The 26309-nt window shown below is 48.8% G+C and overlaps 1 protein-coding gene across 3 annotated transcripts in view; it reads right to left on the minus strand.

Annotated features, from left to right (window-relative positions):
• Nucleotides 1–26309, minus strand: part of UBE3A (ubiquitin protein ligase E3A) — a 784873-nt gene that overhangs the window by 110430 nt on the left and 648134 nt on the right. For all 3 annotated transcript variants that reach the window (XM_069636585.1, XM_069636586.1, XM_069636587.1), the window contains 2 exons: nt 3112–3267; nt 2958–3031 (listed from right to left, as the gene is read on the minus strand). In XM_069636585.1, the coding sequence (XP_069492686.1) occupies nt 2958–3031; nt 3112–3267 (230 nt within the window). The remainder of the gene's footprint in view (nt 1–2957; nt 3032–3111; nt 3268–26309) is intronic.

The raw sequence follows: 26309 nt of genomic DNA on the forward strand, positions 1-26309 counted from the left end.
ATCTGTGTCCGTTATGGGTACCGTGCCCCCCACTCTTTCTCCACCCGGGGCTCCATGGGGGTCTTAGGATTCCCTCAGGGGTGGCAGGGAAACTCTAGGCCCGGAAGTCGTCTCCACTGGGGTAGCCTCCACCGGCTTCGCCAGGGCCTCCACGACTCCTTCGACCGAGGCCTTAGCCGGGTGAATCAGGGCCTTTGCAACTTTGGGCGTGCCTGAGGCCTTCACCTTGGGGGGTGGGTCGCTGCCTCGCTCCCCCTCGGCTGTCGCCGTAGGGATCGACCGGGGCTTCTCCCAAAGCTTACCAGGGTTCTCCGACTTTCTCTTCACCCAGCCAGAGTGTTGGATCGTGGTTGATGGCGTTGGTGACATCGTGCCCTGCCTGGCAGCCAAGGAGCCTGAACCATCGGTGCTCCCGGTGCCCGCGGACTCGCAGTGCTTTGCCTTTTGTTGGGCCGCCGTCGCCAGAGTGCCCTCAAAGGTCTTAGAAGATTGCTCAGACTTCTTCTCACCTGCTGCTGGGCTTTTCCCCTCCAGCCAGCTGGTGAGTCGACCGCGACGATCCTTCATTGGCCATTCGGACATTTTCTTACAAAACGCAAAGTCCTTCTCCACGTGCGATTTGTCGTCGTGAAGGCAGTAGACGCACCAGGAGTGCTCATCTTCCTTGAAGACATTCTGTAATCCGCATCCAGGGCAGCTCCTGAACAGCTTGGATCCGGGCGTCGTGTTTCCTTTGTCCTGGGCCATGTTTACGCAGGGTAGGCCTCAAAGATCTTTCGGAATCCTCCAAGAAGTGAAAACTCGCCCTTGAGGGGCGTAGAAAATTCCGAAACAGGTCCCCGTTGATCAGAAGTAGAATCGGTGGAGCTTGATGCTCGATTGGCCAAAGAAAATAAGAGTAAACTCTTTGAGAAATCGCAAAACGCAGTAAAAGCTCGAGAGCTATAGCACGAGGACTCAACACTTGAACGATCTGAAGATGGCTGCCAGAAGAGGGGCTTAGGTAGAGGGCAGTCATTGGCTGTGGGCAGTATGACCCAGAGACCAGTGATTGTTTACTAGTAGAAAGACAGTTCAGAAACAAACTGAATTTTTCTTTACTGAGGATTCCCAGCCTGACTGGGAATATTCATGAGCATGTGAATCCATGCCAGACCCCATGCTGGAAAAAAGAAGAAATCAAAGTAGGGCCACAAGCTGTTTAGGCTTGTGAAGTAAAAAAGCGGTTAGCAACTCTACAGAGTAACCAAGACAGGTCTCAACAGGGAACAAGTGAGGTTACACAACGGGAGGCAAGTTCTTAGACTGTACAGTACCTTTGGTTAGAAGAAAATGGTTCTGGCTGGGCTTCTGTTCCTGTGCAGCTCTGGAGATCCTGTGTTCCTGGGCCTCAGTCGTGGGGACAAGAGGGATGTCTGGAGGACTCTTGCACTGCAACGGGATGATCGGCGACAGAAAAGGAGCAACTTCTATTCAGTAGCATTTTCGCGATTTCAGCTCCTCGTGTCTCAACAAATAGCACCACTGCAGTTCTTGGCTGTCAAGTTAGACGGTCCTTGCATCTGGGGTCCAGCACTCTGTTGAGGTGGCGCAGGCTTGGCCAGTCCTGCTTCCTGGGAGTCCGGAGGACCTTTCTGGAGCTCTTGGCCAACTTAAAAGCAACACACACAATCTGGTGTTCCTCTCCCTGGCTCTTTGGTTCCAGCAGCAACTGCAGTGAAATTACAACCAGCTTTCAGAGGATGTCCAGACGGTCTTACTTTGGAGTTGATTGGTCCCACCAACTCAAAAGGGAGAAGTCGTCCTTGCAGGGCTTCTCTAGTCAAGGCGAATTTGGAGCTTCAGCACAGTAGCAGGGCTTGACCGGGCAAACCAACGGTCCAGAAGTTGCAGCAGGCGTCCCTTCCAAGTTCTTCGGATTCCTTCGTCCAGTGTTCGACTGCCTTTCCAAGCCAAAAAGCCTTGCCTTTTATGCGAGTATCTCCCGTTAATTCCGGCCTAGCTGTCACCCACCCAGTAGGATGGCTGTCCTTGCCTGACAGGCAGCCGGCCAATCACTCCTGCATTCCTGTCTCCTAAGAGACTAAGCACAGGGAGTTTCGGGCACCTCCCTCGCTTCCTGACCCTGCCAGACACCCTGGAGCCAGAGGTGGGCTTCACTTGTGAATCCTGCCAAAGACAAAACGAACAAAGGAACCAAACTTAGTTTGGCGCGCAGAGTAAATCTCAAGAAGGACCTTTCCACAAATATATGGCAAAAAAAGAAGACCGGACCATTTTGACAAAAATGGCTCCTTTGGGTGCTTTACTGCAGCTGCGAACGCAGCCCGCTGTAAAAGCATACCACGGTAGTTAAAAGTAAACCACTGCCACCGGCCATTCATCGAGGAAAGGGTAACATACAAATGTTACATGAGAAACTAGACAAAGGGGATATTAAGTAACCCCTCCAGCACCCTATTGTAAGATAGTATGTGCTAGGTCTAGAAAGTTACAATGTAAGTGAAGTCAATTTCACTTCACAGCAGTTTATCCAAGAGAAGGTATTTAAACCTTTGGGGAATCTGAAGGACTTCCCTGTGCCACTGCACTGCAGGTGCTGTGGGGTACAATGTAAAAGATGCCTATGGAATTTGTCAGACTCCACAACCAAAAGAAACAGTTCAAAATCAAATTAAAATAGATGAGTGGGAAAAAGGCTCTCCTAGAGAAAAGCAAAAGAGCTGGGGGTCTCTAAGGTAGAGAGGAATTAGCACATTTCTGAGAATTCTCCCTAACAGCAACCTTCATCAATCTAGTCTAAATTCATGTTTTAGAAAGATACACAACATCCAGTAGCAGACATCTTCAAATCCGCTTTACATTTTGTTTAAGATGAGGCTGTGCAGGTAGCATTACCCATGACATTTAACATTGAATAACTGTTCCCCCTCATGACCAGAATACATTTTGCTTACCTTATAATATTTGAATCTCTGGTATAGCCACCGTCATATTCAGTTGTTTCTTCTAGTGCTTGAAAGTCTAAATTCTTTAAATAAAAGGAGTACACTATAACATCTCCATTAAAACCGATCCAAAAATAAAACTGGCTGTTTAGGCAGTACTTACCCTACTTCCACAGATGAGCAGCTCAATTTCCTCTGGCCTAAATAAATACTTAAGGGGCGACTCATTGGTAACCATGTGGAAACCTCTTCGAAAGGCTTTAAACTGCTTTTCTACGGACTTGTTGAGAATATAGTCTGTGTATAGACTGACAAACTCCTGCACAAAATATGAAAAGATAAATTTAGATTACAACATAGTTTTAAAAATAGAAATTCATTTAAAAACTGGGCTGTTTATACATGCAAATAGAAATAATACATGCAGCCAGAAGACTCCCCACTGAAGCTTCATCTCATATGGATTGTTACATAATTGTTTGCAAGTTCTCTATGCACTTGGTCAGATGTCAAAGCTATCCTCAATTGCTATTCCGGCTGTCCTAAATGACTGGAAAGAATTCTCGGGGTGGAAAAGGAGTTCGGTCCAAATATGAATAGTCTGCTTCGCAGGCTTCATCTCAGATGGCTGCAATGCACAGTAAATCAAAGCCATGGGCAAGTATTTGTAAATGCCCATTACAATCAAGCAGTTACTGAGAGAGAACTTTGGAAGTCGAACACACAGCAATTGAGACTGAACTCAGTACCTTTAAAAATTACACAGAGGTAAATCTGAGAAAAAACAGGCTTGTGAATAAAAACCTCCTGGTGTGAATTTGCACCAGAATTCACAATGACTAGAACCATTAGTTTCAAGTGTTCAATTAGATTGTTATGCACAGCAGCTTTTGGAATTTAATGGACTACATTCTGGAACCACCAAAACGCAACAGGGATGTAGACCAGGAAACTAGAATGTGTGATTATACCGCAGACACAGTTTGAGACTAAGAGAATGGCTCCAGTATAAAATTGCTCTAGTTTATTGCAACTATTCTAAAGAAAAAGCAGCATTTGTCTGTTTAGAGTCACATGGCATCTTTCCAGCTAATGAGTTCTTATTTCTAGACTGATGCGGAGTACCAAGTCATTCAGGATGAAACAAACAAGGACCCTGTTAGGCAGAATTGCACCACCAAATACAAATAGGACTACAGGTGTTAGCAAAATCAACCTTTGGTATAAGTCTGTACTACACTAGTTTTTGGTAGCGAGCTGAGCAGCCAGGCGTATCTCAAGAGGGAAAGTGAGCAGTAAAAGGATGTTACACATGGGTCTTACAATAACATTGGTTCAAGTAGACACTTACACAAGGTGTCTTGGTAAAACACTTAATTCATTCATTACACAATCATTTAGAAAACATTCACTAGGAGGCAACTTAATATATACAAATACACTTCATACCAAAACAATACATTTCGGAGTAAATTAGGCTGCACTGAAATAGGAGCAAAATGGCATTTCAGTTACTTTAAATGGGAGTAAAAAGGAACAAGTTAATAAAATGGACCACAAATACTTTCTTATGCAGTGCAAATAGTTTCAGTTCACTAGAGGACTCGATTCAGTTCAATAGGCCTAGGCCAAATTCAATGGGCTAGTGTCTTGGATAGGAAAGAGCAGTTCTTGTAGTAAACGGTAAAGTCTCTGCCAAAGTTCTCAAAAGTAGTTTGTACGAAAAAGAATCATATGTTGGGTCACAAGCCGATTAGGAATGCGAGTTGGTAAAGTTTCACGAACTTTCACTTCAAGAGGTAATTTCTCTCAATCGGGTTGGCACAGTACATTAGTATGAAGAAAAGATGCAGCTGAAGACGTTGGTTCTTGGCAGTTCCTGCAGATCTCACGGTTCCTGAGCCTCAGTCGTAGGGACAAGAGGGAGAAAGCCGGGGGACTCCTGCACTGTACGGGGACTGGTCAAACAAGCTGTCAAAATGGAAAATCTTCGGTTAGAGTAGCTGTCGTCAAGCACACAACCTGGTGTCCTTCCCCCCCCCTCCCCACCCTGGTTAATCCTAACCAGCTCTGAGAATGGTATCCAGGTGGCTTATGAGTTGATTGGTCCCACCAACTCAAAGGAAGAAGTCGTCCTTGAAGGGGCTTCTCTGTTGAGATGAACTTGGCAATTTGGACCTGCAGCAGTGCTTCACCAGGCAAACCAACAGTCCAGGAGTTGCAGCAGCTGTCCTCTTCCAGCTAATCCTTGGTTCTTTCGTTCCTGTGGTCTACTCTGCTTTCCAGTCCAAGAGACTTTTCTCGGTTTCATTCCAGCCTAGCTGTCACTCGCCCAGCAGGGTGGCTGTCCTTGCCGGACAGTCAGCCAGCCAATCAAGACAGAGTGCATTTGAGTCTCCTAGGAGATTAAGCACAGGGAGTTTCGGGCATCTCCCTCACTTCCTGCCCACCCCAGACACTAGGGCGCCAGAGGTGGTCTTCAGTCCTGAAGCCTGCCAAAGGCATAGATACAAAGGGACCAAACATGGTTTGGAGCACAGAGAAAAACACTAAAAGGACCTTTCCAAAAAGAAATGGCGAAAAAAGAAGATCAGGACCTGTTTAAACAAAGGGGCTTAAGGCGCCATCTTGAAAAACATGGCTCCCGCGATTTGTAGCTACCGGTGTTCGCGGTCGGGAAAAATCATGGTAGTTCGTTGTAAAACCACTGCCACCAGCCATTTCGATAGGAAAGGGTAGCATTTGACTGCTACATGAGTTTCTAGACAGAGGGGATACCAGGTAACCCTCCAGCACGTTACTGGAAGATAGTGTGTGCTGGGTCTAGGAATTTTAAAAAACGAGTAAAGCCAATTTAACCTTACATTCTCTGGGATACAGTAGCTTATCCCAGAGAAGGTATTTACACCTTTTGGAAGTCTAAAAAGACATCCCTGTGTCACTGCACTGAGGGTGCTGTGTAACATACATGAAAAGATGATGCCTATGGAGTTATCTAAAACTCCATAATCAAGAAACACAAAAGTAAAACACACATCAAAATACGAGACTGGGAAAAAAGGCTCACACTCCTTCCAGGTAAACAAACCAAGTCCTCAAAATCCAGCAAAGATGCTGGGGGTCTCTAAGGTGAAGGGAAGTAGCATATTTATGAGAATTCTCCCTAACAGACCCTTTAAACATAATATGTTTGTGCATGGCATGTCATTGCTAAATGTCTCTGGTATCAATGGGGTGAACTCAAGGTGCTGCACTGGCACCAGTAGCATCTGGCCAGGAATTGTAGGCATGTTCTTTGAAGGTGGACTATGAAATCACATTGTTCATGCCTCTTTAACTTATGCAGCTTGGGTATTTCACTGTGTATATGTTGACAGACTATTTTGGAAACTATAACAGTCTAAATGGAAGTCCTCTCAGAGAGGTGCACCCCCCTACCATTCAGGGGGTAAACAGACAACCTTCATGGTTTAAATTGGATGCAAAAGATATACTTGGAGGGGTGGGGAAGCTTCACAAAGGAGGTAGAAAAATACAAGTACTAAGATCCACAGGGAATGTAGAAGTAACTCACTCTAGGGACTACTATACTCCTAGGCAGCCCTACAGATAAGGGGTGTATTGGGCACTTGTACTATCTACACATATACAAATACGGTAAAAAAATTAAAATAGGGAGTAAAAATACTCCCAATTAAAAAAAAAATAGACAACGGACACCCACACAGCTCCATGGATATGTTTGGAACAGTAGTGTATGTTGTACCACAGTAAGAAACTAATATTATTAGTGCCTGAAACCTGTATCTTTTAATGTCAATGAATAACTAGGTGCAAAGGAATAATTATTACAAAAACATTTCAGTTTTTACTCACTTATAAAATACTCCCATTGGGAATTTGACTTGCATTTTTACTCTCTGAAAAATCATTTTACTCCCAACTTTAAAAAAAACAGACTAACAGTAAACAGCACTGCTCCTTGGTCCATAGTCCCATTTTCTCCATATTTCTGGCACTTTCGTCCTTTAGGGATGCGATTGGAGCCGTTTTACACAGCACAGAAACCCTTAAAATATGTTGGACGCTGGATCACAAAGGACTACCACCAAACCATACCTCCATGCCTTCACCCATCCATCCTTTTCCATCTTCCCATGCCAAACCAGACAGCTAAAACTACTGCTTGAGTTGAAGGAGGGACGGTGTATGGAGAAACATGGTGTATTGAGTAGGGGGACAGAAATCACTACGGTAAGTAACTGTCACACACTTACACCCCCACCCCTGTTCCTCCAAACTTATATGCCACAGTAATAATCATCAAAGGTGGATTGATCAGACGTTACATAAAGCAACGTTACTAAACCTTTCCAGTTCCAACAACCTGTGGGCCTTGTCCATCCATGTAACAGTGGCAGAAGAACACAGAAAAAGCGAAAATGGCTGCTTTGCAAATAAGCTCAATTAGAATGTGCCTCTGGAAAGCCAGTGAGTCTGCAATGGCATGAATGCTCTTAGTTGGAGGCAAATGTTGAACCCGATAATTCTACAAGATCCATGTAACTATTCATCTGGCAATGGAGGTTTGAGGCAGGTATGCCTACTGAAGAAAACTCTAGCCCCATAGGTGACAGCGTGTTCGAGAACCAAATCTCTTTGGTCCTGTACAAGTGAAATTCAAGGCACCGCCGATTTCTAGGTTGTCCAGGGTCCTTTCTGCACCTTATTAATATTTACTGAACAGAACAGTCTCACAAAGTCCACATCACCACTCCATGCCCATTGGATAATCAAAATAACCAATTAATGAGCACAACTGTTACTACCCCATCACCACATCCCCTAACCCATCAAACACAGACAACACAGATCAGAAAAAATACAGTAGCTAAGGTGTAAATCTCCCACATTGTACATATTTCAAAGGTTAAACCGCCTGCCAACACGTCACCCCTTGTTAGGTAAGATATTCATAGTAATGACAAATCTTCCTGATCTGTGTCAACCCCAAAACGTTTTGCTGAACTGGTAGATTCTTTTTTCCCTATACCTCAGCGAGTGGGAATCTTTCTACACTGACAGTCTTCTACCATTTTTATGGGTATCATTTGTAAGACTCGCCATAGTGTCTTAAAGGTTATCCTCTTTAGCAACTTTTTGGCAATAAGTACCTATTGTTGCTGGGTTGCCCTAGGGCTCCCCTTTTAACTTTCTCTGGCTAACCTTGTGAGAACTACAGTTCCCAAGGGTAGAAAGGATCTTTGGATCCCTTTTACAATTTATTAAGTGAAACCAGCACACCCCACCTTATGTGGAGTGCTGGGGAGATACGGAGTATCCCCTTTCTTATTTTAAGTTTAACATGTTAAAGGAAAAACATAACTTTAATGACGGGTGGCAGTGTTAACTTTTTATTAATTCGGCGCACCTTTACCGCAGGCTTTTTGCACAGCCCCCAGTAAAGGCACCAATTGGTGGTCATTTTACCAAAATGGCCGGTCTTGTTTTTCTGCCATTTTACTGTTCCCTTTCTTGTTCCTTCCCCTGACATCCAGCATGTGAAATTCCTTTGCGATTTTCGACTTCGGACTCCCTGCTCCATTCCAGAGGGTCTGAAGGCAGATAGCGAGGGAGGAGTCCAAAACTCTGCAGCCCTTTGTCTGCCAGCCTGAGTGCGAGATTCCAGTTCAAATTGGAAGGCTGGCTGTCCTGGAAGGATTGCCAACCCCTCAAGTTTGAATGTTGCAAGGTTATTTGATTGGCTGGATTCCTGCATGAAAATCCGAAGCTGGAAGCAGAAGAGGTAGTCGACCACTGGACCCAAAACCAAAGAGGATAAGAAAGCACGGCTGAAACGATTTCCAGTGACCGGAGAGCCTGCTGTGTAACCGCAGCCTGCTGTTACCCTTCCTTCCAATCGACCTAGGGGCTCCGAATACGACGACCCCGAGCTTTGTGAGACCCACTAGACTCAAGAAAACCTGCATTTTGAGCCATTGCACGCCATGCTACGACCTTGCGAGGCTGCAATACCCAAATACCCTGGGACCTCGAGCCACTGTGCAGTGAATGGTCTTCAGAATTCCGAATCTCACTGAAACTTCGTGGGCATCCTGCTGGATCTCCAGAGGCACGATTCCAGTCCGAAAAGCCCATGTACTAGAGTGCTCGACCTTGCAAACAACGAGAATCCAACCAGCTATATTCCATCTTCTGTGCTCCTGAAAAAGGCGCCAAATCTGCACAGCCGCATCCAGCTGCGAGGAAACCCTTGCCTAGAGCCTTCCCAGTGATCCTTGTTGCAAAAGTCCTTTAAGTATTCTGTCTTCTTGCATTTTTTTTTAGACCCTAGTGACCCCCCCCCTCACCCCCCCCAAAAAACCCCCCTTCTGCCACAGAGCACTCATGCTCCAAGAATAAGGGAAAGACTTTAAGGATTGGGCCTTTTGCCTAAAAAAAGAGAGTAAGTGTTTAAACGTTACTTGTAAAAGAGTTGGTAACTGTAACTCCGAGTGAACATTTACAAAAGTTATTACTTACCATTCTTAAGAATGGTCCGCCATTCAGAAAAGTAGATAAGGTTATTTTACTCACCTGTGAATTGGTTGTGCTTTTTCGCAAAAGTAATGGTGTTGGTTTTGTTGGTTTCATGTCACTATTCCCGTTAGGATAAATGTAGGAGTCTCCCCCAACTGGGTCTTGCTTTCCCCACCCCCAGGCCCTCTGACTTGCTGTTAGCCTGTCCAGAATAAGTCTGCCTTCGGTTTTACCTACCTAGAATAACCTTGAGTCATTCATAAAGTGTAACACTGGGTTTTGCTTTTCCTGGTCTGTTTTAGACAGACACACAAATAGTCTTAGGTTTATACCTGCCTTTAAGTTGCTTATAGCTCCTGTAAAAAGTGTATACGTTTTACTTACCTTGAGTATTACTGTGTTATCCTAAAATAAGTTAGAGTTTTGCTTCCCTTATTGTGTGAAGTGAAAAGCAACTGTAATTCAATATTACACCCCAGGTTGCAACTCCCCTAGAATATGGGTTATCCTGAATCCGAGTTATAAGTTTATACTGTTCCTAGAATGTGTTTCACTAAATCAGAAAAGTATATTGTACAGTTGATAATACTATGATTTCTTGCGGAGCGTCACGGTACAATTGCTTGTGTCTACTACCCAGGTATTACTGAAAGTAACTATTGGTTTTGACTTCCCTAGAACTCCTGTTAGGTGTTCCAAATAAGGTTATATGCGTTGGTCTGTGCACCTTCAACCATAGTGTTGTGTTTTTATAATTGTGGTTATATATAATGTGAGGATACTTCTTTCCCCCCAAGATTTACCTAGGACTACTTGTATTTAAATAAAACATTTATTTTTACAATACATGGCGTTGCAGCATTTCTTTGGACCATCCAGTACAATTTAATTTGTATTGATTCTACATCCCTCTCTCCCTCCTAAGATTAGCCTGGTTGCTCGGTCTATGCTACCCTTAACTCACGTGGTACAGCCTTATACTAAGACTGGAGTCTCTTACTGCCTCAGTTGAATGGTTTTACTAAGCTTAGTTGGATTTCAGAAAAACTGTCCCAACAGCCCTGAAAGCAAAAGAAGTCTATTACCAAGCCAATCAATGGAGGGTCACTCCCCAATCTACTAATAATCCCAAACTACTAACCGGGCTGCTAGAAGATCCTTTAATATGACCTCTTGGACCTCTACTGATTGAAAAAAAAAAACTTGCTGGTGGAGCATGCAACAAGCAAATCCCCAGGTCACAAGGTAGTGAATTTCCAGAATTTCCAGTGCTCCTGTTCAGCTCCTCAATTAGATCTCCCCAGAAGGTATGTGGCTTAGGACATTGCCATCCAATATTCAAGACTCTACCCTCTCCTCGACACCTGTAAGGGAGGATTTTCAGTTTCTGTACTAATTCCCTTCAACCTGAGAGACCCCCAGCAATGTTGCTGGAATGTGGACTATTTTTATTTTAATCACCTAAGTGGAACTTTTTACCACTCACCCATTCCTTTTTTCGGACTGGGATTTTTATTTTCACCCTTTTATTGAGTCTGGTAAACTCCATATGTTTAATAAAGGCATCTTCTTTTTGCTTTGTAACACCCAGCACCCCATGTGCAGTGTCACTGAAAAGTCCCTTGGATTTCTCTTTATGTTGAAATACATTTTCTCATAAGAACGGCAGTTCCCAAGAATAGTAAGAACACTTCTATCTTACCTTTTCTTTTGTGGGTCCAGCACACACCACCTTATGTGGGGCGCTGGGGGGTTACATAGTAACTCCTTATCCCACTTCTCATGTAACTTTGTTAAACTAACTTAAATGGCTGGTGACAGTGGTTATTTTTTAGTACCTTTTGTGCAGGTTACTAGCAGGCTGATTTCTCAGCTGCAGTACAGCACCCATGGGAGACCATTTTCTCAAAATGTATTCATTTATTGTGAATTTGTAAGGCGCTTATACATCAAGTAAATTGAGTTTCAAAGCACCCACAGGGCAGGAGGGAGGGAACATTGGAAAGAAAGCAATATAACAATGAAAGATAGTGTCAGACCTACTAGGCCTTGTGAGCATTCAAAATGTGCAAGTGCAGCGAGAGAGAAACAAGGGAGTGGGGTAAGTGCTAGGTGTATCAGGCGAGAAGTGCTAGGGAGTGAGCAGCTGTAAGTGCATAGGTAAATAAGTAAGTGCAGGCATGTGATGACATATCCCAGTGGGTGCCGAGGCAAAGTGCTGGGAGGGGCTGAGGCTGTAGGTGATTGGGTGTGGGAGGCCAGGACCCGGGAGGACACTGAGGGCCTGGTCAACAATCTCAGCAACTGTGGGATTTAGCAGAGGAAGGGAAGGAGGAGGTGAAAAGGCTAGTCTTGAGGAGCTTCCTTCTGGAATTTGAGGAGATCCGGCTCAAGAGGAAGTGGGAGGTTGTGCCATAGGAGGGAGCCTGCTGAGGAAAGATTGGCCCCCAGCTTGCTGCTTAGCAAAGCGCTTAACACAGAGTTGGCGACGGAGGAGCAGAGAGATCTGGAGGGAGAGTATTTAGAAAGAGCAAGTTGTAGATAGCGGGGTCCCCGGGCCCAGACAGCAGTGTGGATGATGAAGAGGAATTTTAATTTGAACCTTGCATCAACCGTGAGCCAGTGGAGAGTTTTAAGGGCTGGAGAGATGCAGTCCCTGGGCTTGAGGCCAAGGATAAGTCTTACAGCCATATTCTGGATTAGATGGAGGGGTCATAGAGAAGACAAGGAGAGGGCAGGTTATGAAAGAGGCTATTGCAGTAGTCTAGCCTAGAGGGAACCAGAGCTCTGGAGACATTGAGTTTCTGGGGGAAGTGTGGAAAGGAAGAATTCCTTTGAGGCTGTGGAGTTGAAAGTGGGACTTCTTGGCAAGGTCCTGAATATGAGGGATGAAGGAAAGGCGTTGAAGAGGACACCAGGGTTTCTGGCTTCAGTTGAAGGAGAAGGGATAGAGCCCATAGAGGATGGGCAAAGTAAGGGGCAGAAAGAGGGAGCAGGAGTCCCAATATGAAGAGTCTCAGTCTTGCTGGCGTTGAGGCAGGGATCATTGGAAGTACACCAGGATTGGATGGCAGATTGGCATTCAGGAATGAAGGAGGGAGTAAGAGGAGGATCAGAGGGAACTCTGAAGAAGGGTTGTGTCATCTCCATTACACTGGGTGTTCAGGGAGAAGGCAGAAATGAGGTGTGCAAGCAGAGCAAGGTAGTTGTTAAAGAGCCACTGAGAAAGGTTGGAGCCCTGAGGGACTCAGCAGGTGGAAATAGAGGTGGGGAGGAGAAAGAGCCCAGAATAACCTGAGAGGACGTTAACCGAGGAAGTAAGCTAGCCAGTCCAGTGCCCGCTCTGAGATACCTAGGGTATCGTGGAGCTGTTTTATGAGGATGGACAGCTGGAGTCAAGAGATGCAAGAAGTTCCTCATGGGTATTCAGAAAAGCAGCTTCCGTGCCTCCGGATCCAGATTGATTGTCATGGAGGCAACTAGCAAGTTCAGTGTGCTGGGTCAGTTGGGGAAGACCAGTCTCTCCAGGAGTTTCCCCAAGGAAGGGGGTGATAGATATGGGGTGGTAGTTGGCTGGACAAGACGGGCCTGCAGAGGTTTTTTTCAGTAGGGGGTGCACAAATAAGTGCTTGAGAGATGAGAGGAACGATCCAGTAGCAAAAGAGTGGTTGCAGAAATTAGGGAGTGCAGGGGATAGGAGCCAATGTTGTCGTTAATGTTTCTGGAGGAGAAGGGGGAAACCTGTTTGGAGACTACTTTATGGAGCAGACAACTCTGGTGACGTCATCAGGTGTGGCAGGAGAGAAGGCAGATGGGAGGCCATAGGTGGCAAAGGGGTGGGGAGGAGGTGAGGGACGCAAGGGTGCACAGAATGTCCTGAGTTTTTGCAGTGATGAGTGTGGCCAATACGTTGCAAAGGGCCTGGGAGGGAAGAGGTGAGGAGGAGACTGCGGAGGGGTTGGCTAGTTCCCCGTAGATTGTAAAAGAGTTCAGCCATGTAGTTGGAAGCACCAGAGAAGCGAGCCTGGATGTGGGCCCTTTTCTTGGTGCAGATGGAGTCTGTATTGCCTTTGTATCAGGCGGCAGACCAGTTTTTCAGAGGACGAGTCAGAGGTCTGACACTCAGCTCCGCTGCTCTGCACTTTCTATTTAGGGCTTCAAGTTCGGAGTCGTAACAGGTGTTGCGCTTAGAGGCATGTTTCAGGCAGATCCTCATGACTGGAGCAAGAATGTTAAAGGTATCAGTAATGGCAAGATGGAGGATGCTGCGAGCAGAGTCAGAGGTAGAGGTAGAGTCTGGATTGGGGAGCGAGGGGGTGATGAAGGTAGATGCGAAGGCAGCAACAAACACTTGTTTCATTGGATGGGTGTTCGTGAACAAGGTTGGCATTGCTGGGGGTAGGGGGCGGTCAGAGGGCTGTGAGGACCCAAGGGAGAGGAGAGTGAAAGATCTCTATGGATGAAGGCATCAAGAGTGTGTCCAGCCAAGTGGCCAGGACCAGAAGGGAGAAGGAGAGTGGGTTGCAGAGGTCATGGAAGAGAGCAGGCGTCGTGGTTGAAGAGTCAAGGTGGATGTTTAAATCACCCATGAGAAGAAGTTTAGTGGTGGTTGTGAGGAGAGAGGAGAACTCACCCCATTCTGAGAGGAACAGGGTGGTAGAGCCAGGAGACCTGTAGATGGTGGCAATGTTCAAAGAGGTGGTGGCAGAGATGACCAACTTTCAAACTAGGCTCTCGAAGAAGGAGTAAGGCTGGGTGGGTATGAGGGGAAAAAGGGACCCACTCGGGGAAGGGAAGAGCAAACCTCTGACTGCACGGTTAGGGTGAGGTTGGAGATGACCTTCTAGGGAGAAGGGAGTTAAAAGCAGTGACTGAGCTGGCCTTGAACCACATCTCGTTAAGAGCAAGAATATCGAGGTCTAGGTCTTCAAGAAGGAGGCAGATGTTGGCAGAGTGTTTGATGGCAGAATGAGCATTACGCGTGGCTAGATGCAAGCAATCTCTACCTTTGAAGGTTTTCTGAGGAGGGGTACTGGGGCGTGGTACGCCAGTCAGAGGGGGTGGAGAGGGGCAGAGACAGAGCGGGTGGACGAAGGAGTAGCAGGAGTAGGGAGGAAGTTAATGAGGGACGGCAGGCACCGATCAAAGTGGAGGAGGTTGGGTTGAGGACCCTGAACCAAGATAGTGCCAGTGAGATAGACATTAATGATACACCTGGATGATGCCACCATTAATGGGTGAGGATCTAAGACGAGAGAGAGTAGATATGAGGAGTTAATAGATCTTGAGAGGGGACAGAAGAGAGGTTATCAGTAAAGACCTGTTTGGAATTTGCATGGACATAGGTGTCTACGATAGGTAGGCCAGGATATCTTTTTTTATGCTTTTTTTCCTTCCAGACAGAGAGGTAGGAAAGATGATAGTACAGCAGTTAGAAAAGATGGGGAGACAGGAGTGCCATAGTGGCAGGGGAAACGAGTAAGAGGACAGCTGTACAGCTCACCAGGTGGCCTAGTAGCCGAGGCAAGCAAGAAACAGATGCACTGGGATAGCAATCAGATCACAAACCATTTGTAGGGCATCTAAATTCGCTTTTGATACAGGGTACTCAGTCTTCATTTTTTGCTAGTCAGTTTCTTCTGGGCATTTACTCTATCCTTTAAAATAGATTTGAGTCCTTTGTGATTATGTGAGTTTTGTCTTTGGTGGCCCTGAAGCCCGCCAAGGTTCCAGTGTGTCTGGGAAGGGAGGACGTGTGGGAGCAGCCCGAAACTGCACTGTCCTTTGTTGGTATGCCTGGCTGAAACCAGTTCTAACTGGGCGGCTGACTGTCCTGAGGGCAACACCCCCCAGGTGATTGACAGCTCCATGGACTGTGAATCAATGGGATCCTGCATAAAAGGCGAGGATTTTGGGACTACAGACTGAGTCGACCACTTGAACAAGGAATCCAAAGCAGAAGACAAGCAGAGATGCCAGCAGCACCTTCTAGGACTGCAGAAACACTGGTGAAGCCTTGCAGCTCTGCTGACGCTGTTTCCGCAGACAGGGAAGACCTGCCAAGGACGACTTCCTCCCTTACGTTAGTGGGACCAACTAGCTTCAAGAACTTCATTTTGTGCCATCCACCCCAACTTGCTGCGACTTTCCTGAGCTGCAGAATCCCAATACCCGAGGTACCTGGACCATTATCTTGTGCATCATCTTCGGAAGATCAAATCCGGCCCAAACTTTGCAGGCATCCGTGTGGCGCTCCAGGTGGGAATTCTTCACCAAAAGTTCCCTCACTAGAGTTCAGGACTGAGTCATTGAAGAGGAGAGAACAAGTTACTTTCTTACCTGGTAACGTTTTTCCAGCGGATGTTCCTCTGACGTATTCCACATCTATGACAGGTAATCACTGCAGCTCTTCTGGTTCGGAACATTTTTCGGCATCTGCGTCGATACGCTGTCCTTGAGGGCCTCCGTCGAGCCGACGTCACCGGATGTTATAAGTAGGACGCACGATGCCCGTAGCCTCAGTTTTTTTCCCAGAACGTGTGGCACCAATCTTCTGCCAGTATGACTACAGAAAGCCTGGCGGAAACGTAAGCTGCAATCGCATAAGATATTCTGTAGAGGGGCAGGCTGGGAGGGTGCAATGTGGAATACGTCGGAGGAACATCCCATCGACAAAACGTTACCAGGTAAGAAAGTAACGTGTTCTTCGAGGAGATTGTGTCCTCTGATGTATTCCACATATATGACAGACTCCCAAAGCAGTACCAACGTATGGAGGTGGGAAAAGAATTTAGAATTTTAGAATGCACAATTAAATTGCAGAATAGAGGACCGCCTTGCCAAAGGTCAAATCCTGCCCATGGATAGAATCCAGGGAGTAGTGTTTTACAAAAGTATGGCCAGAGGCCCATGTGGCTGCTTCACAGATGTTACGAATGGGAACACCCCTCTGCAGAGCAGTGGAGGCAGCCACACCCCTAGTAGAATGGGCCCGTAAGCCTACCGGAGGGTCCTTACCCGCCAGACGGTAGCATTCAGAGATTGTCAAGATTATCCATCTGGACAAGGTCTGCTTAGTAACAGCTTGACCCAAACGCCTTCCAGAGTATCCTACAAAGAGCTGATTGTCCATTCTGACCGGGACATGCGTGAGATGTAGAAACTTAAAGCTCTCCTAGGATACAACCTATGGAGCCTGTCCTCTTCCTTACCAGGATGCGGAGGAGGATTGAACGCCGGAAGAATGACCTTCTGGCTCAAATGAAAGTCAGACACAACCTTCGGAAGAAAAGGACAAACCCTAAGGACAACCCTGTCCTTATGGAACACCGTGAAAGGTGGCTTGGCGGATAGTGCCTGCAACTCACTCACTCTGCGAGCGGACGTCACTGCAACCAAAAGTACAGTTTTAAAGGTCAACAGTCTCAAAGGACAAGAATGTAAGGGCTCAAACGGAGCTCCCATTAGGAATTTCAGTACTAAGTTCAAATCCCAACCGGGCACATGGAAAGGTGACCGTGGGAACACATTAGTTAGCCCTTTCAGAAACTGAGAAATTAAAGGAATCTTAAAATAAGAACACACTCAGACGAGCGCTTGCATATGAACAGCGCCGCCAGGTAACCTTAATGGTACCCACTTGCAGGCCCTTGTGGGCTAACTAAAGCAAAAAAGACAGAACTACAGGAATGGCACATGAAAAAGGATCCACATTCTTTACCCTGCACCAGTCGCAGAACTTTCTCCAACGGCAACGGTACAGGGACTTTGTTGCAGGCCTTCTAGTAACCAATCACTGGTCTCTGGGTCATACTGCCCCCAGCCAATGAGTGCCCTCTCCCTAAGCCCCTCCTCCCCTGGCAGCCATCCTCAGATTTGGTAGCACGTAAAGTGGCAGTAGGACCAACTGAAGAGCAGCAGAGGGGTAGGAGGGAGGATTCACATGTGAATCCATGCCAGACCCATGCTGGAAAACAGTTACAGGTAAGTAACTTGTTCCTTCTCCAGCAAGGGGTCTGGCATGGATTCACATGCTCATGAATACATATCAGTACACACATGCACATCCACGGGAGTTGGCAAGGCTCAATATTAAACATTTCATCAACTCAACATTAAGCATCTTACCTCCTCACCAGGCCCACCTTCAGGCGAATGGTTGCGCAGCACTGCCTGGTCGACTCTGGACTCCTCCCTGGCATCCCGGCCGACTCAGTAGAATCTCGTGAAGGTATGCGTCGACCTCCATGTAGGAGGCCAGCAGATGTCCAGCAGGGACACACCAGATAGGAACGCCGTGGTAGCAGCGATCGCTCTGGTCGAATGTGCTCGAACAGCCAGGCAACGGTCGGTTTGCCAACCAGTGACAGTGCATGATGCAGCCGGAGAGCCATCTGGAAATGAAAGCCTGCGAGAGCGCCTTCCCTTGTTTCACAGGTCCAAAGTTCACAAACAGCTGTGATGTCTTCCGAAAATTCTTTGTGCGTTCCACGTAGAACTTCAGCGCTCTAGCTAAATACAGCAAGTGCAAAGTCCTCTCAGCTGGCGACGGGAAGAAAACAGGGCTCGTTGAGATGGAAGTCCGACAGCACCTTGGGCATGAAGGAGGGGTGCGTACTCAGCACCACTCTCGTCTCGTGGAAAGTCAGGTACAGAGGCTTGCAGGAAAGGGCCTGATCTCTCCCACTCATCATGCAGAGGTGATGGCCACAAGAATGCTGTTTTCCACGACAGGAACGTCAACGGTGCAGAATGCATAGGCTCGAATGGCGGCCCCATGAGCCTGGTCAGCACCACGTTGAGCTCCCACGCTGGGGCCTTCACTGGCGGGAACGATCGGAACAGTCCCTTCATGGACTCCTTCGCCAGGCGATGGGACCACAGGGATGAGTGCCCCGGAGGTCTGGTGTAGCGGGAGATAGCCGCCAGATGGATTTTGATGGAGGCATGGGTCAGCCCCGCCTTGGCAAATGACAACAAGTACGGCAGCACTTGAGGGGCTGTAATCCGCAGAGGGTTAATCTTCTGTGCGCAGCACCAGACAGAGAACCTCTTCCACTTATATCCATAGCATTTAAGAGTCGAGGACGCCCTGGCCTTTGCAAGCACCTCCTTGCAGTCCGCCGGGATGTCGTACCCTCCAAACTCTAGTGCTGCAGGAGCCAGGCCTGCAAGTACAGCGACCCTGGGTCGTGATGGAGGATGGCGCCTCCTTCTCTGGCGAGGAGATCTGCGTTCGTCGGCAGCTTGACTGGGGAGGGACGCTGACAAGTCCAGAAGGTCCGGGAACCAGATCTGTCTCGGCCATGCCGGTGCGACGACGATGATCCTGCACCGGGACCTCTTGAGTTGGTTGATTAGTCGCAGCAGCAACGGCGGGAATGCATACAGGAACAGGCCGTCCCAGGGGAATGAGAAGGCATCGCCCATGCCCCCCCTGGCAAACCTGCGGCACTTGGTGTTCACCGAACAGGTCGATCTGGGGGACTGCCCCATCGTTGGAATAGCTGATCCACTTGATCCTGCCCCAGCTCCCACTCGTGGCACGAGCGCAGCTCCCTGCTGAGCGAGTCGGCGATGGTGTTCTTTATTCCTGCCAGGTGGGAGGGCACCAGAAACATCCTCTGGATGACTGCCCAGTGCCACAGATCCTGGGCCTCCTTGGATAGGGTTGGGGATCTGGTGCCTCCCTGCTTCCGGATGTAGAACATCGTGGTGGTGGTGTCGGTGAAGATCCTCACCACCTTGCCCTTGAGGGACGAGAGGAACGACCTGAGGGCCCAGAACCCGACTCGGAGCTCCAGGACGTTGATGTGAAGTGACCTCTCCTCCGGGATTCAAAGGCCTCTTGGGTGGAGATCTCCGGTGTGCGTACCCCATCCCCTCCAGGGAGGCATCTGACGTCACAGTCTCCTGATGTGCCGGGGTCTGGAAGTCCTTACCCGCCGCCAGATGCGCATGGGCGCCCCACCACCGGATCGCTTGCAGAAGGTCTCGTTGAGCGGGATCCTGTCTTCGAAGCTGCACACCGCTTGCATCCACCGGGCGTCGAGGAACTCTTGCAGTGGCCACATTCGCAGTCTGCACAGGCGCTCTAGGTAGATGCATGAGGACATCATGCCGAGAAGGGACTTAACGGACCTCACCCTGGCCACGTCCCTGGTCAACAGCCGCTGCACCTTGCCCACGATAGCCTTCGTCCTTTCCTCTGACGGGGAGGCCAGTCGTGCTACTGTATCGAGCTTGGCTCCCAGAAACAGTGCGACCTGCGACGGAACCAGGTGGGATTTGGTGAAGTTGATGGAGAATCCCAGAACCGTGAGCAGTTGGACGGTCTTCGCTGTATGCCCGACGGTGAGTTCTCTTGTCTTTGCTCAGATAATCCAATCGTCCAGGTAGGGGTAGACGTGGATCAGCTGCAGGCGTAGCCGCACCGCCACTAGTGCTAGGCACTTGGTGAATACCCTGGGCGCCTACTTCAATCCGAAAGGAAGGGCCTTGAACTGATAGCGCCGTCCTTGGACTACGAATATGAGAAACTTTCAATGTCCTTTTAGAATGGGGATGTGAAAGTAGGCCTCCTCCAAGTCCAGCGACGATAGGAAGTCGTCTTCCTCCAGCTGCCCCAGCACGTGCTGGAGGTTTACCATCCAGAACTTCTGGGCCTTGATGTACTTGAACGATAAAGGTCCAGGATGGGTCGCCAACCGCCGGATTTCTTTCTTACGAGGAAGTATCGCGAGTACACTCCGGAGCCCCGGAGCCTCTTTGGGACAAACTCAAAGGCTCCTTTCTTCAGCATCACCCTTACTTCCAGCAGCAGTTGAGGGATGTGGTTTTCCTTCCTTGCCACGGGTGGAATGCAGGGGCACTTCTTTAGAAACTCGAGTGTGTGCCCACGGGCCAGGGCATCCAGCACCCATCGGTCGGTGGAGATGGACTCCCACACGGTGACAAACTTTGCCAGCTGGCCTCCCACCGGGGTGCTCAGGTGGGGGCCCGACCCTACATCCGGTTCAGTCCTGCTTAGCAGCGGCCTTGCTGCCTTGGCGACGATGAGATCCTCCTGACTTTAACCCGTCCTCTGTAGGCCTCCTGCGATGAGGAGCAGGCCTCCTGCGATGAGGAGCAGGCCGCCTGGCGGTACGTCGAGGAGCCGCCGCCCAATCCTTTGGAGGCACCTTGCTTGCCTCCAGAGTTCCGAAAAGGCGGCCGTCGTTGCTGCAAAATCCCCCAAGGCCCGGGCCGTCTGTGTCGGCCTTGATGGCCTGCAGTGACTCGTCCACTGTCTTGCCAAACAGGTTGTTCCCGTCGAATGCATGTCCAAAACTCTGGTTTGCACATCATATCGGAAATCAGTTGCCTTGAGCCAACCACTCCGTCGAAGACAAACACTGTTGGCCAACTGGCGGAAACCAGTGTCAGCAATGTCTGTGGCCACCGTTATGGTGTGGTCTGATGCCACCTCGCCTTCCTGCAGGATCTCCAGGGCCTCCACCCTCTTGTCGTCCGGGAGGAAGCCCAGCAGAGGAGCCATCTTAAACCAAAGCTCCCCGTCGTAGCGGGCCACAATCGTTAGGGCGTTGGCCGCTTTAATCGTCGCCGCTGACGAGATGACCCGTCTCCCCATGGCGTCCACTTTCTTCCCCTCGCCGTCCGGCAGGGGGGGGTGTCGAAGTCCAAGCCGTAGCCCTGCCGCCTTCTTGGCCGCCGCCGAGATGACCGAATCCAGGGTCGGCTGCGCCCTAAGGCACAGAGGGGCAGAATCCGGGACCCAGTACCTCTCGTACCGGTCTCTCTTGGCAGGGGTCGTGGACGGGTTTTTCAGGAGCAACAGCCCCTCGTCCTAGATGTCATCAAGTAATGGGACCGAGAATACAGTCTTCCTTTTGGCCTCACGCCGTTGATCGAGGAAACCTTCCTTCTGTTCTTCAGGGCAGAGCTCAAAGAGCTTGGATGCCCTGGCAATCATGGCGTGAAAGGAGCCAATTTCGTCAGGCGGGGAGGCCCAAGGAGGTGGTGATGGAAGGCCCATCCCGTCGTCACCACCGTTGTCATCCATCCCCGTCGTGGCCGCCTCTGTTCCCATGTCATCCCTAGGATCAGGGCAAGGAGATGAAGGCTACGAGGGCCGTGAAGGCTGGAGGGCTCCCCGACGGGCCAGGCTCCGCTGGATCGTCCGTTGGGGGTAAGGGCAACCTCGTCCTCATCTCCGTTCATAAGGCCTGGATAACCATCAAGATGGCTCCCGAGTTGTCCTGCGGCTCGGGTACTGGCTGCGACGGTTGGGGAGTGGAATCTTCCGCCTCCACGGGAACCTCTTCGTCACCACCGCCGCTCTCTTTGTCCGCCTCGTCGGGATCCCTCCCGTGGGACCGGACCACCTCGAACTTCTTGTTGAGGATCTTCACGACTCCAGCCAGCTCCTCTTCAGAGGCCGTATCCGTGTCCTTGAGGTCCACTGCCCCTCCCCATCTTTTTCCACTGGGGTTCTCACGGGGGTCTTATCGATGGACTGAAAAGAGGATTCCCTCCGCGGTGGCAGGGAAACTCTTGGCCCCGAGATCGCCTCCACAGGCTTCGCCAGGGCTGCCACGACTCCCTCAATAGAGGCCTTAGCCGGGTGAATCAAGGCCTTCACGACTAGGTGCGCTTGAGGCCTTCACCTTGGGGGGAGGGTCACCGCCACGCTCCCCCTTGGCTTTTTCCGTCGGGATCGACCGGGGCTTCTCCAGAAACATACCCGGGTTCTCCAATTTCCTCTTCCGAGCCAGAGCGTTGGCTCGTGGTTGATGGCGTTGGTGAAAGCGCGCCCTGCCTGGCAGCCGAGGAGCCCAAGCATTCAGCGCTCCCGGCGCCCACGGACTTGCAGTGCTTCGCCTTTTGTTGGGTGGAAGCTGCAGAGTATTACAGTTTGTTTTTCAAAACTCGAAAATGGGTGTCGACATAGGGCGTGCCAGTAATACTATCCTTAGTGTGATGTCCACTGTACCCATGATCCCTCACGCGTGTAGGACCCTCAGATTGTATTTTTTCTGACATGAGGTAGCATGAGGAGTAGCGCGAGTACAGATTATCCAAGCAGATAGATGGATAAGACTACAAGCATCCATGCGCCTTCTCTCAGAGGGGAGGCAGGGCGGGCGCATGTGAATCTAAGCAGATACAAGTATCAGAAATATGATTACGGTGAGTAATGTATCCCTTCTGAGGCTCGTGGAATCTGCTTAGATCACATGCTGTGCATAGATTAGCGAGCAGTGTTATAAGAAGGTGGTGGGATGTGAGAAGGGTCATGAGCAAACAGATGTCTTAGAACCGCTTTTCCCACTTGAGCATCTGTCTTGGAATGAGTGTCAATGCAGTAGTGCCGAGTAAAAGTGTGAATAGAGCTCCATGTAGCTTCTTTGCAAATGGTGTTGAGGGGTACATTTGCAATGAAAGCCATACTGGCTCCAGTGCCTCTTGTAGAGTGGGCTCTTGGCGTAAAAGGCAGAGTTTTCTCAGAAAGGGAGTAGCACAGCTGGATACATTTGACTATCCATTTTGAGATGGCACCTTAAGAGACGCGATATCCCACTCTGCCTGTAGCTACGGAGATGAACAGTTGGTCTGTTTCTCAGCGGTCTGGTCTTATCTACATAGTAGAGGACCGCTCTTCGCACATCTAGCGTGTGTAGTGTCACCTCAGCAGAGCTTTGGGGTTCGTGGAAGGCGGCCGGTAGCTCAATGGACTGGTTAACGTGGAATTTTGAAATGAATTTAGGCGAGAACCTACGGTGTGTTCGTAGAACCAGTTTATCCTTATGAACAGTAAAGAAAGGACCCTGCACTGACGGAGCCTGACTAAGAAGGCAGTTTTATAGGTCAGGTGTTTGAGACTGGCTTTATGCATGGGTTCAAAGGGTGGGCCCATGAGCTTAGCAAGCACCACATTAAGGTCCCATCCTGGTGGTAGGTTTGAAATTGGAGGGTGGAGTCTCTTCACCCCTTCCATGAAGGCTTTAACCACTGGTACTTTCCACCACAACATCTTATTATGGGAGGTGGTGTAGGCTGACAGCGCCGCCAGGTGTACCATGAGTGAATTAAATACCAACCCTGCGTCCAGCAGGTGGAGCATGTAGGTGACAATATTGGAAGGAGTGCAATCAATCGGGTTGATTTGTCTATTCTGGCACCGGATAACAAATCTTTTCCATTTATCAAAGTAACAGTGTCTCGTGTTTGGTTTCCTAGATTCTTTTAGGATATCCATGCATCTCTGTGGCAGGTTGAGATGTCCAAACTCTATGACTTCAGGAGCCATGCTGCCAAGTTCATTGAGCTGGGTTGAGGATGCACGGTTTGATCTTGGTGCTGGGATAGCAGGTTGTGCCAGCACGGGAGATTGATGGGTTCGCACACTGCTAGTCTGCGCAGGTGTGGGAACCACTGTTGTCCCGCCCACACGGGAGCAACTAGGATGAGCGTCATCGATTCTCTGTGCATCTTGTTGACCACCTTCCTCACGAGAGGCGTTGGTGGAAAAGCCTAGGCAAGCAGATCTAAGCAGATTCCACAAGCCTCAGAGATTGACTATATATATTTATCCATCTCTGATACATTACTCACCGTAACCGTATTTCTGATGCTTGTATCTGCTTTGATTCACATGCTGTGCATAGGCAGACATCTAGTGGAAGCTGCAGAGTATTACAGTTTGTTTTTCGAAACTCGAAAATGGGCGTCGACACAGGGCGTGCCAGTAATACTATCCCTAGTGTGACGTCCACTGTACCCATGATCCCTCATGCGTGTACGACTCCGATTGTATTTTTTCTGACATGAGGTAGCATGAGGAGAAGTGCGAGTACAGATAATCCAAGCAGATAGAAAGGTAAGACTACAAGCTTCCATGCGCCTTCTCTCAGAGGGGAGGAAGGGTGGGTCGCATGTGAATCTAAGCAGATAAAAGCATCAGAAATACGATTACGGTGATTAATTTATCTCTTCTGAGGCTTGTGGAATCTGCTTAGATCACATGCTGTGCACAGATTAGCGAGCAGTACTTGAAGGAGGTGGGATGTGAGAAGGGTCATGAGCAAATAAATGTCTTCGAACCGCTTGTCCCACTTGTGTATCTGTCTTGGAATGAGTGTCAATGCAGTAGTGCTGAGTAAAAGTGTGAATAGAGCTCCAAGTAGCTGCTTTGCAAATGGTGTCAAGGGGTACATTTGCAATGAAAGCCAGAGTGGCCCCAATGCCTCTTGTAGAGTGGGCCGTAGGCGTGAAAGGCAGAGTTTTTTCAGAAAGTGAGTAACACAGCTGGATACAGTTAATAATCCACTTAGAGATGGCACCTTTAGAGACGCGATCCCCCTCTCTGCCTGTAGGTACGGAGACAAACAGCTCATCTGTTTTCCTAAGCGGTCTGGTCTTGTTTACATTGTAGAGGACCTCCCTACGCACATCTAGTGTGTGTAGTTTCACCTCAGCCGAGCTTTGTGGGTCTTGGAAGAAACCGGAAGCTCGATGGACTGGTTCATGTGGAATTTTGAAATAAATTTAGGTGAGAACCTAGGGTCTGTGCGTAAAAAACAGTTTATCTTTATGGACAGTAAAGAAGGGATCTTGCACTGACAGAGCCTGAATTTCACTGACTCTTCTTATAGATGTAATTGCTACTAAGAAGGCCGTTTTGTAAGTCAGGTGTTTTTTTGTGCATGGGCTCGAATGGGGGCCCATGAGCTTAGATAGCACCACGTTAAGGTCCCATCCTGGTGGTGGGTTTGAAATAGGAGGGTGAAGTCTCTTTACTCCTTCCATGAATGCTTTAACTAGTTCTTGCACCAGATAACAAATCTCTTCCATTTGTCAAAGTAGCAGTGCCTCGGGTTTGGCTTCCTAGATTCTTTTAGGATGTCCATACACCTCTGTGGTAAATTGAGATGTCCGAACTCTAGGACCTCAGGAGCCATGCTGCCAGGTTCATTGAGTTGGGTTGAGAGTGCACTGTTTGACCTTGGTGCTGGGACAGTAGGTTGTACCAGGCCGGAAGTTTGATCGGTTCGCACACGGCTAATCTGCGTAAGTGTGGGAACCACAGTTGTCTCGCCCACATGGGAGCAACCAGGACGCGCATCATCGGCTCTCTGTTCATCTTGTTGACCACCTTCCTGGAGAGGAGTTGGTGGAAAAGCGTATGCAAACATTCTGGACCAGTTCATCCACAGGGCGTTCCCCTGGGAGTCTGGTTGGGGGAAGCTGGATGCAAATCCTGGGCATTGTCCGTTTTCGCTTGTGGCGAATAGGTCTACCGTGGGGAAGCCCCACTGAGAGAAGATATCTTCTACGACTCCTCTGTGTAGATACTATTCGTGTTCTTCTGGGAGGGGATCTCTGCTTAGAGCAACCGCTAGAGAATTGAAATCCCCTGGAACATGTTGCGATGACAGGAAGATGTTCCGTCTGAGTGCCCATTTCCAAATTTTCTGGGCAAGCTTGGACAGATTTGGCAAACAAGTCCCTCCTTGCTTGTTCAGGTAAAACATGGCTGCAGTGCTGTCCGTACGGATTTCCACTGACAGATTTAGCAGGTAGGGCTCGAACGCTTGAAGCGCTCTGAATACTGCCAGATGCTCTAGCAGGTTGATGTGATTCTTGGCCACTGAGTGAGCCCAGAGACCCTGAGCTGTGTGGTGGAGATGGTGAGCTCCCCACCCTGTCAGGCATGCATCGGTTGTGACTACCGCCTGTATCTCGGGATCGTAAAAGGGTTTCCCCTTGGACAGATTTTCTCTTGTCCACCAGTTTAGGCTTTGTACAAGTGTTGGCGAAACG

The sequence above is a fragment of the Ambystoma mexicanum genome, chromosome 7p (genome assembly GCF_040938575.1).
Source record: "Ambystoma mexicanum isolate Mex_15411 chromosome 7p, UKY_AmexF1_1, whole genome shotgun sequence".
Classification (NCBI taxonomy): domain Eukaryota; kingdom Metazoa; phylum Chordata; class Amphibia; order Caudata; family Ambystomatidae; genus Ambystoma; species Ambystoma mexicanum.